Here is a 12,169-nt window from a genome sequence, read left to right on the forward strand (position 1 = left end):
CCCATAACTGCAGTTCATGTATAACTAAATGTGAAAGAGGGACTATTTTGCGATATGAAAATAACTGTTTTGCTAAACCAATCTTGATTCACTGTGTATTAAGAGTTATTTCAATAGACCTTCCCATGTGCATATATGTAAATTATACATTGCTTACTTATACTACGAGTGATTGATAAGTAAACTATACAATTTACAAGTATAACTTTATGCTTAGTCTTACCAGCTTAAAATAAGAAGGTATGAAAAATAAAAAGGGAGAAAAACCTATGATCAAAATCATGGAAGTCTTTTGCACTACAAGTCTGTATCTTTCACATCCTCCCGCAGACCAAAATACGGTGGGTGTTGTGTGTATGAAAATAATGTATGCTCTCTCACACATCATGTAAAAAAATCAAACTTTCTCAACAGCAAAGAAAATCCCAAATTTTAAAACTGTCAGCTAATACTGAGGTGAACCTCCTTTACTGGTAACAAAACGCCAGCTTAGAAATGGTTTTTGTTTTTACAATCTTCATTATTCATTCATTCTGAGCCAGTTAAATAACATTAAAACAGGAATGTTATCAAGACACTAGCTAGGTTGCCTTTAAAAAAACAATTATGGTAGACTTGGATCACTAACATGAATACTCCACCAAGGCGTTTCCTTTACCTATTTTTAACCTCAGACTCATCAGTACACTGAACAGAAGACTCAAGGTAAACTTTGAGTGCAAGTTTAAAATGGTTGATCAAGGGGCACATGAAATCTGTAAAACCTTGTAAAATACACATATCAACCAAGTGCAATGTTTGTAATTTCAGGCAAAGCATACCTAAACTCTAAATTGAAAACATTTATTTAAGTCAGTCTTCTGTACAATGAAAGGAAACAAACACTCCCAATAGAGTATTTTACTGTCCGCAGGACAATTAAAAAAACACACCCCAAAACCATTCCACACATGTTAAAAATATCTTACCCACCAAAGGTCATAAGCTTCTTCCTATAACAACCAAGGAAACAAGGAAACAGAGCAGTACAAAAGCTGCACTGAAAGCTCAGATACAGGCTGGGCAGGATATTCCACAGGTGAAATCCAGTATAGCTCAGAATAGTAATTAAGAAGGCCAGCATCTCACTAGGGGACTGTATACAAAATATAGTGCCCATCACACAGGGAAAAGCCACTTGAAGACTAAAGAACACTTAGATGGCAAGAATATTTACTAAATAGGATGTGGTATGCTGGCACATTTCTTGCCTAGCTGAATACGTAAAACTACCAAAGCATCTCAGCAACCAGTTTATCTCAGACTGATGAAGGGTATTATTTCCAAGCATTAAAAAAAAGCGTAGTGGAAAACAGATGTTATTGCACATAAAGCTCCTATTAATACCTATTCACTTAAACACACATCACAATTCTGTTACTAGGTTCAAATAAGTGATGCATTAGAGAACCTAACTTACCTAACTCTGTAACACCCCTTATGCACATAAATGATTTTATTCAATTATTTGTGAATTCTCTACTTTCCTTATGTATGCAAGTACTTGAATTCTCAGACATATATGCACACAGATTTGTTATACACAATCACATAGATCTGTAATAACTCCATATAGGACATAAATAAAAGTAGAATAATGGGTATCTACGGTATAACAGTAATAAGAAAATGCCCCTTCCTAGATACCTCTACATATTCTCCTCTTCAGCCCTTTGCTAGTGCCTTCTATTTCACCCTTTCTTACAGATCTACCAGAGTGCTCTCCTCCCCATCTAATTCCCCTCTTAACTGAATCTTCATCTGTGCTGGATGTAAAAGCCCTGTATCAAATGATGATCCTTGAAGGAACAGCAAATACCCCTGCCCCTCATCAAGATACTTTAAAAAAAAATCTTTAAAAAGAAAAGAATCACAAGAAATGGTTGTAATACATAAAATGAAATATTCCCACTAAGCTAGAAATCCCTTCCTAAGTAATTTGTTGAATTGTAAAAACACACACAAAAACGCATGAAAATCTGGCTTTACTCATGCCTAACTCTTTCTAGGTCCCTGTTTATGAATTCTAAATTATAGATTTCTTTTTGTAGTTTTGTTTTTGTTTTAAATGAACACCAGGTAACAAGACTCTATTCTCTAGACATTCCCTATTGAAAGAGTTGTCTAGAAAAAAAGAAGTTCAGTAAATGACTAACATCTGCATTTACTCACAGACAAGTCAGGATTCTTTTGCAGAACGAGTCCATTTTAAATTGCAGACCAATTAGCAATCCACTGTTTGTTTTTTTTTTTTTTTTCCTAAAGTCTTCTTTTACAAGAAACACTGCTGTCTTTTTTTCCAGTAGACTATGAAATGGCTGGAATGCGATGGAGCACTGTGCAATATACTTATTAATCAAAAGACTGCTAGAGAAAAAATACGCAACTGCAGGGGAGGACCCGTGGTTACTGCTTAACACAGTAGATTAGAAAAAGAGCAAAAGAAAATAGCTGTGCTTATCACTTCAAACAAAAAGTAATGAACAAACTTAGTGATATTAAGTTGGTTTAATTATATATTACCACCAATACCTTAATTCTTAAGTTCTGTATAGAACTCTTTAGAGTACCCGATGTGCTAGTGCTAGCTCTCTAACGTTCCATATACTACTTGAATTACAGGACTAAGAAAACTGTTTTATCCAAAACGATTTCTAGAAGTTTGTTTATATTTATAAGTAATCTTTGCCAAAAGCATTAAAAATAAGCAGGTACTCCCCTCCAAAAAAAGGTTTTCATTGTAGTTACAAAAGGTTTACTTACTTGAAGCATCAGTTACTCATTTAACTAAGTTAGCAGAATAAACAGTAGTGAACAAAATATTTTCTGCATCTAAGAGAATTACACTGCTGTGAGCAAGCCAGTTGAATACTTAAATGCACATGTTCTAGATGTTCAGAAATTTATTTCCACTAGGTCTGCTGTCTAAATCACATCTTGTTTTGATAACAAACATGCCCTTTGAAATTTTAATTAAGTGTCCCATTTTGTCTTTATAAACAATATCTTATTACATATATTTTTTTTAAGATGAAAAGATTAAAGGCTTGGCAAAGATATGCCAAATTAGACATTAGCGCTTATGAAACATTTTCAAAACTAAAACCACAGACAACTGAGTGAATGCTGTTATTTAAACCCCTATATTTTGTGCAGATGTTATGGATTAACAAAAAAGCTAAGCTAAAATCCATTTTTTTTAAACATGAATCAATAACAGTAGTTTAACATATTTGTAATTCATTAGCACCTGACAATTTTTATTTGGGGTTCTGTTAACAAAGGTTAGAGATTTGTCAGGTGATGAATCAGGCTCACTTGGACAGCAAATGTGGAAATCTGGAAGGAGTCAGAAGCAGTATAGTTCAGAAATTCAGTAAAATCACACAAAGTACGAAAGGTTTTATTGTAGGAAACAACATGTTTATTCATTGCTTATTCTGGTCTGTCCTTCATCAAACATAAGGAAATTCGGTGGCAGTTGCACAGTTTTCCCCACCTTAAGATGATTGAGACATCCAAGGAACCCATTAGCATTCTAGAGTTTGTTTAAATGCCCCCCAAATGGATCAGTTTTGAAAAGCCCCTTGCTGGAGAACATAACCTGATGGCAAAATGAAGAACAACCTTAAGTCTGAAGGACCCGAAGACTTGGAATCCAAGTAGGAAGAATTAGCTAAACCATGTCTTTTAGTCACCTAGAAGAACATTAATATTCAATTAAATATTTTCTCCATTACCGCATTCATTGCATTTTACCTACCTAGTGTCTTCACAGTATAATGAGGACTCTCCAAAACAATCCCTTCTTCTGTGTCAAATATTGGATTGTCTATTCCAGTTTTAGGAGGAATTTGTGCTAATTTCTTAAGCCTCATAGAAGCAGTGAGGTCCAGTTCTTGTTTCTTTCCCTCTTCTTCCCGCCTGCGCCTCATGTCCTCCTGCTGCTGACGGATTCGCTCAAGCTGAGCGCTCCGCCGCATGGGCATCATCCTGGAGCCCAAGTCCCCCGGGCAATCAACAGCCATTTCTCGGTGCTTCTGAGGTTCCTCAGGAGATGCAAGATCCACATTTTTTGTTTCACTGTCAGAATCTTCTGTGATGTGTCCATTCATATGAGAAGTTGTCATGATTATTCGTAATTATGCCTATTCGCTTCAAAGACAAATGCTATTAGGCCAGTTTTTGTTGTGATGCTGTGTAAAATCCATTATAACTTCAATAATATTTCCCTTCCATCACAAGGCAGTTGAAGAAGCATCCAGGATGAAAATCTAATGGAAGACATTCAAAGGAAGCTAGTGAGTAACTGTATTAATAAAACACCTAAGACAGTTTTTCAAGGCTCCGGACACGAGAACAGTGGAACTTTCCCTCCACATTTATGTAGTGCTTCTTCCCTTATAAGAACTACAGAACCCTCACAAATCTGATTCATTCATTTTAGTAATTTTCACGTGCTTATATTAGCAAGAGCACTGTTAAAGCCAATGCTAAAGTTCCTTATAAATCCATGTCAAAGCATTTTATTTTTGGCATTTAACATACACAATTGCAAATTAGCAATTTCCTAAAGTTCTCAATCAGTTTTAACTTATCCTTTCACACAGAATCACAGAATCACAGAATTTCTAGGTTGGAAGAGACCTCAAGATCATCGAGTCCAACCTCTGACCTAACGCTAGCAGTCCCCAAACATTCCAACACAATCTATGCCTATGATCCTACAAACACTAAACATGAATAACTTGTCATAGACAACATGCTTACATGAAGTTCAATAAACATGTAAAAATATTTGCGAGTATTGCTCAAAAACCGAGGTATTTTCATGTAAACACAGATTCCCAGGTTTCAGAGAAGACAGGTCTGGCACACAGTTCTTCCTAAACATACTATCTAAAAAAGAAGTCTGGAGCTGCACTTACACAATTCCAAGTAGCCATGAAGTCTTAGGATAAGTTCATGTGAGCAGTTATTCTTAATACTTCCTGTAGACATGCACTAAAGTGGAAAGTGTTAAATACAAGAGTAGAAACCTTCACACGTGCAAACACACGTATATTTGACAGTATACAGTAATTTCCACAGGCAAGTAGTGACATTCCACTATACTCCAAATCCAGCCTTCCATCCTGATATGGTTTATCATTCCTGTTGATTCAGGCTAAAGAACCTAAGTCTTACGGTAAATGCAGTCACTCAGCTCTTAAATACAACACATAGCTGTGTCTTACAGCACATTGCCTTTTTCTTTCTGCTTTCTCTGTCACAAAGATGTGGATATATCAACCTCAATATGTCAAATTAAAAGGTAAAAAAATAAATAGTTGTACAGAGTTACAACTAGCAATTGTGCTTGAGGTTTTAAATTCCTTTTTATCAGGTTTCCTTTGCTATCTATTATTTACTGAGTCAAAAGAAATCATAGAATCATTAAGGTTTGAAAAGACCACCCAGATCATCTGGTCCAACTACCCCCCTACCACCAGTATCGCCCACTAAACCTTGTCCCTAAGCACCATGTCCAACCTTTCCTTAAACATCTCTAGGGACAGTAAGTCCACCACCTCCCTGGGCAACCCTTTCCAATGCCTACCTAAATACTACAAAGCATCTCAAAGTTGTGTTACAGAAAAGTACTGGAAGCACCAAGACAAGAAAAAAAAATCAGACCAAATGTTTGTGTCTGGAGGAGGACAGGAAGGCTGGTTATGTTGTAATTAAGTTGAAAATTAAATAGCAATAGTACAGCTTTGGAGGAGCAGTAACAGACACTCCTACACAAGTTTCTGCCAGCTTGCAATCCTAAGAATGTACAGTTTTCTATTTTCATTAGTAGTATACAGCCACATACAGCAACAGCAAAATTTTCTTCACTTGTTTCTTCCCTAATCACTACAACCAGTTATTACTAAAATTTTCAAGTAAATCTGAAAGCATTTCTAGGTAGTGAAAAATCTTTTTTTTGCCTTCCAACGATGCTTAACTGCCCTGCACTGATACGCAAAATAAACAAAAATCAAGCAACCACCAAGAAAAGCCCATCAAAAGCTATACAGTATTGAGGCAAGCACTGCAAGTTCTGCAGAGTCAACTAGCGCCTGTAAAACTTTCTCTAAGTACACAATTTAAAAGAACAGCTTTTTGAAAAATGGAGTCATAGTTTGTATTCAGTAAGAGTTATATAAAGCACTGTGCCAAAATGGGATCTCTGAAATTTGGAGAGAGGAAGATAAGAATTTAGTAAAACGACCCTCAGAATGCCCAATTTCCCTTTCAACAAAGGCAATGTCATTGTACACAATTGCCAATTTCCAAAAACAAAGTCTCAGTGGGTAAAACAAAATTGCAAAGAGCAGAGCTGTGTATGGAAGATAATTCAAATTCTATTTCATGCACACAGTACTAGCTGCAACTTGGCTGAAGACTGAGCCCTTTGAAAGTTACATTCATCTATTTTCAACTCTGACAAGTTGACAAAAAACTTACATTCCTCAGTCCACACACGATGACTAACAGGTGTCAAAACAATACGAGGGAATGAATAATGCCCATTTACTCAGCACCAAGGAAGTCAAAACCTTATCTATGCAAGTAGTACAATGCAACTTTAAAACATATCATCATAACACTTAGAGTGTAAGCTAAGTAACGTCACACTAAAGAAACCTACACATCACAAAATGAAGTTACTGGCCAATACTTAAAAACTGATCAAAAATGTTGAAGGTGAGATTAGGTACATTCCCTCCATCAAATTTAAAATCATTAGCTACATAAAGAGTAGGTTTTGAGGTTAAATCAGAGAAAGGGCACAACCAAAACTTATGCATCTGTGTATATATGTACACAGATATTATATAGAATAAGAAATTTAAACCCCTTTTGCATAGCAATGAACACTGAAGACCAGAGAAACAGAAACAATGTAAGGTAAACATTAGTACTAGGCAAATACCAATATTAGGCAAACATTAGTAATGTTGCTTACATTTTCAGCATAAACTCTATGCAAGATGCCAAGGGCATACAAATTCCTGAAAGAGTAACTGAGACATAAGTGACTTGTAATAACTGCTACTCACTTTCAGTATATAAGATCTGAGTTAAGTCAGTTAAGAAAGAAAGAAGTTAGGGAAAGCTAGAGTTCCACTGCAGTCACACTAACACCCATATTCTGGAAATAGACATCAAATATTAGGAGTTTCAGGAGCACTTGGTAGAAAATAATTTTGATATCCTGGAAAATCGGGTGTCTCTTAAGCAAGCAATAAGCAGTACAGGCCAAGTAATCACACTGAGGTAATACAAAAGATATGAAACCTCACTTGTCAGGCAAGCTAAGATTTAAGATTACCAAAATACCAAACTAACTCCCGCAAGCCCTACCCCCTAAAAATATCTAGTTGGTAAAAGCAGAGGGATGCTGCATGTCTGGAATGCTGGAATAACTTCCTTTAATCAAAGGAATTGTGATAACAGGCGGCCCCCTCCAAATCTAAGTCCACTGTTCTTTCTGCTTTCTGAGGAGTGCTTCACATATCGCAGATCCTCAGCACCAACAACTCTGGAAAAATGCTACCACCCAACTGCAACAAATTAAATAACCACAAGGAAAAAAAAAAAACAACTTCAGAATAACTCTGAAGTTTCTCTCTACAGTGGTCCTAAGGAATTTAGAAGGTAAAACATGACACTGGTAAAATGTTCACTTATTCCTCAAATTAAGGCATGGTATAGTTGAGGTTAAAAACAAGACTCAGCTTGAGGCAGACACCAGGAACAGAAAAAAAAATTACTCTAACCAATAAGCACTGCATCAAGTCTTAAGATGAACAATTACAGAAACTTTCAATGCATCATCTCCCAAACATCATCTGTTTCCTCAACGGTATTTCATGATTAAGAGTCTTGTAACCCAATTACATAAAGGAAAACAGCACAAATCATTTTGTAAAGCATAAAATTACCTAACTGACGAGCATTAAAAATTGGAGTTTGTAGTAGAAAATACTTTGCAGAGCTCATATGAAGCTTAACAGTATCTGAAACACCTGATACAAACTTAAGCAGCTTGATGTGTTTCAAAAGCCAGTAAAAGCTGCAAACCCTAGGAAAGCTCGATACTGTTTTTCTTAATTTTCAAAAATTCTGTGATATGAAAAAAAACTCTTACACTAATTTTGCAATATATTCAAGACTGACTTCTGCTATGATTATTTTCTTAAGTCTACATTTTACATCATTTCCTCTAAATATATGTTATACCGTAGTCTTGGTATTAGAAGAAAACATTTCCTTCAATATCCAGCTGACTCTTACTTCTAATCATTTCAGTCCTGGGTTCATTAGAAAACCCGTCAAGCAGAGTAACTCAGCTCAATGTGTGTATTTCAAAGGGCTACCAGACATGCCGAAAGGTTTTAACATTCCATGCTCACTTCAATGTGCAAGGTATGTGGATCAACAGCAAAAAGGGCTAAGCCCTCAAAAGGAAAGCAATTTTGATTGTTACTGCTTAGTTACATTTGTACAAGAGGAATCAGACTGTCAGCTCACAACACGAAAGCGCAAAGAAAATGGTGAAATTGAAGTTTCAGATGCTTAGATTCAGTTTTATAAGCAGCATATACAAGTTGCTTGCCATATAAACAAGTGGAATCATGCACACATTACTGTAGTATTTTGGTATCTCATGCAAGATTTGTAATTATTACCATTAATCAAAGAAGCCCTCTCCAGTGCCAAACGCCCACAAGAGCGGCCGGTCAGCGGCACAGGGCCGTGATGTTTGCCCCCCGGGCCAGGGCTCTCCACAGCAGCAGCTGCAGCTCCTCATGCACACCACCAGCTCGGCATTCCTCTGCCATTCTCCGGAGCAGGACTGCTCGTTCCCATGGCGAGCTTTGTCTGCTCCCACCCAGCTCCTGCGAAGCGCTGCAGGACTCGCATCCTCCGTGAGCCGTGCGGTGCCGCTCCGCACTGCGCTCAGCCTCTGCTCCTGCCATTATGAGGCGGGGGCAGCTGCTCGCCCAGCTCTGCCTGGAATCGAGAGGATTACTCAAATCCAGGGGTGAAAAAGCACTTTTTGTGAGTCGTGTCAAGCTTGGTCAGCAGATGGCTAAAACCTCTCAGCACACAGCAGTACCGACACCAGTAAAACCTCTGAAGTACAGCACTTCAGCTGCCTGTGCTGTTCCTGTCGGCCATCAGAAAATGCTCACAGCCTTAGCGACTCAAGTGAGTGAAATCAAGTGAAGACAGATCAAGATGCACCACACAGATTAATTTTAATAATATATTTTAGCTCTGTTAGATCTAAAGAAATCAGAGCCCCTCAGAATAAGCATGATCTAAATTTTAAGAAATCAAACAGGCCAATTTTCATAAAAGAAACACTACAGAATTCATATGAATTATGAAGGTATGAAGGGAAGATACGAAGAGGGAGAACACAAATCTTATTTAAATTCATACTGATGTCTCAGTGAAAAACACATGATGCATGCTCTATTAGCAACAATCGTCCTCGATTAGAATCTCAATAGCGAGACACTTTAGTCTGTTAGAAGTGATAGCACAGGTCAAGCAAAACCACCACACAAAAGGCTTTAGTCTTAACAAATTGGACTTTCTACTGTGGTATAAATGCTTTGGTCTCAGTTACAAAAAATTAAAGTGCTTCCAAAGTTGACCGAAATAAAAAACAATCGTTGATAACACTAACCAACACCTTACTTGTTGCATGATTCCCTTTGATTGAAATATACACTAGCATTTGCAATGCACATAAGCATTGTTTAATTTCTGCTTTTTAGACCAAATGAAAAATAGACACTTGGAGGAATAATGTTTCAGTTGGGATGTACACTAATACAGATGTATTAGGGGAGGGCATGACAGCAGAAAGAAATCGGAGTAGGCTTCAGGAATCTTATTTCCAGAATTCACTAGACACGGACCTCTGTCACGGTCATTTAAAGATACTTTTAAATTCAGAAATATCCTATTTGACCTTTGCTTATGTTTTGCTATCCTGTGTCATTAATAAAGCTCTTACATAATTTAACACTTTTTGCTCACTTACCAGCAGCTACACTTAGTGCTTACAAGACCTAAACAGTCCTTCAGCTGAAGAGTACAGCAGAGGGCAGTCTCTGCGCCAACGAACAAATATGAAAAAAGAAACCCAGTGTATCAAAAAGTAGCCCTCAGAAACAATCCAAGTTGCAGCTTATTAAATAGTCTGATATCCACTTACCCCCAAAACAGTACATAGATTTACTACTCCAGCATCCTGCTACAGCTTAGATTAATAAGCTACAACTATGCACATATTTGAATACTCTAATCAAGTCTTTTACACCATCTGTCTACCCCAATCTGCAATGAACATTTATTTTATATAAGGATGAAAGTGGACAACACTCATGTCTATGGGCTGCAATGAAAAGAAGATAAACAGTGAAAGAAAAATGATTTATCTTACATGAGCATTCACTCCAAATGTTTAGGAACCTAAAAGCATAACAAATGAAGGGTGAAGAAATTCCTAGAATTCCAAGGGATGTTAACAGATCTCACAGGACAGCCAGAAGCATGATAACAAGACAGTCATTTCTTATCACCTATTCACAGACAGTTAAGACTTCACACTTCATTGTCTTAAAAGTAAACATGCCTGTACTTGTCTTAAACTGCGGTTAAATTCTCTGTGAATCAAAAATTCTGCTGCTATTTTTATTCTCTAAAAAGATTCGACACACATACACCTCCCCATCCCCTTTAAATTGTACCTTTTTTGGCTCAGTCTCACGTCCTGGTCTCCCTTTAATCCCCATGTTTTTTAAGCATTTTATTTTTAATGTCAATGCTCGTTACTGCTTCACTATGTAAAACAGCATTCATAGTAAATGCTCATGAGTACTAATATGCAAATGATACTTTCACTTCAGAGATGAAATGGAACCCAACCTATACTAATTCCAAATTAAATTCAAGACAATGTTCCATGATTTTACTTCTCATCCAACATATAAATTAATACAAAATGGCATTATTTTAATTATCCACAGCAAGCTGCTCTAAAGCTATTACTTACCATACTCTAGAGAAGGAAAAAATTATTCCTTCCGTTTTTTTATTCTAACACCTGGTGAATCTGACAAACACGTTTAGAAACATCATATAGAGAAAAGGGAAGAAAGACATTCCTCACAGGTTTTCATCCCCAAATTCTGAAATGTTAGCTAATTCAAGTCTTCAAAATGGCTAGATATAGGGACCAAGGCTGTCTTTCAACTTCATGTTATCAAGCTTTGCAAGATCTCCCCACATCATGCAAAGACATGTGCTAGCCTTCCTCCTTGAGCTCTCTTCATCACCCACCCTCACCCCCAATATTGGGTGAATGGGTGAGAGCAAAGTGATTTCTTTTTTTTTTCCTGTTGAATTACTGTCCTTAATGTTTTAACCTGGTTAGCTCCATCACTATGTTATTTGTAGTTATCAGGGGCTGGGAATAAAGATCTTCTGACATTTTTTTTCTGTCCACAAAAATGAGTTGAAACTTCTAAATATAGAAGACACAAAAACTACAGTTGATGATCTTTGCACTTTATAGACCTCACAGCTACTTATTCACCACACCCTTAGAACATACCAGATCTCATTTGAGCTCTTCTCTAGTTATTTATAGGAAAAGTCATATAAGCTATTTTAGACGCTCAGCTCTCTGATGGCACAAGTCTTTAATTCCCAAATTCATCTGAGATTATGGTGACAGTTACACTGAGCAAGTCTCAAACAATTTGCTGCATGAATTTCGGAAGTTTTCTTCTGAAGGATTTTCACTTTATGACCACAGTCCCCTAAGGTCTTCTCTAATTAACATCATCTGTACTTGCTTTTCCTGGAGGACACTGTAAGCATACCAGCCGCGCAGTGGATGTCAGTTTTACTATGACAAAATTTCAGTATTATTATTATGCTGAGATGAACAGTTAGACAAAAAGCCCTTGCAGAAAAGAAAAAGAAACCATGCCCTAACAGGATAAATGCCTTGGGTAGCTATGGCAAATATACCCCCAAAGAAATACGTGGTCACAATTGCAGTTTGCACATAGGG

At 36.9% G+C, this 12,169-nt stretch overlaps 1 protein-coding gene across 2 annotated transcripts in view; it reads right to left on the minus strand.

Annotated features, from left to right (window-relative positions):
• PALS1 (protein associated with LIN7 1, MAGUK p55 family member) overlaps positions 1-12,169 on the minus strand; it is a 49,630-nt gene that overhangs the window by 21,134 nt on the left and 16,327 nt on the right. For both annotated transcript variants that reach the window (XM_082761828.1, XM_082761829.1), the window contains exon 2: positions 3,803-4,313. In XM_082761828.1, the coding sequence (XP_082617954.1) occupies positions 3,803-4,169 (367 nt within the window). In that variant the 5' untranslated portion in view covers positions 4,170-4,313. The remainder of the gene's footprint in view (positions 1-3,802; positions 4,314-12,169) is intronic.

Source organism: Aythya marila (genome assembly GCF_965140915.1).
Source record: "Aythya marila genome assembly, chromosome: 5".
Classification (NCBI taxonomy): domain Eukaryota; kingdom Metazoa; phylum Chordata; class Aves; order Anseriformes; family Anatidae; genus Aythya; species Aythya marila.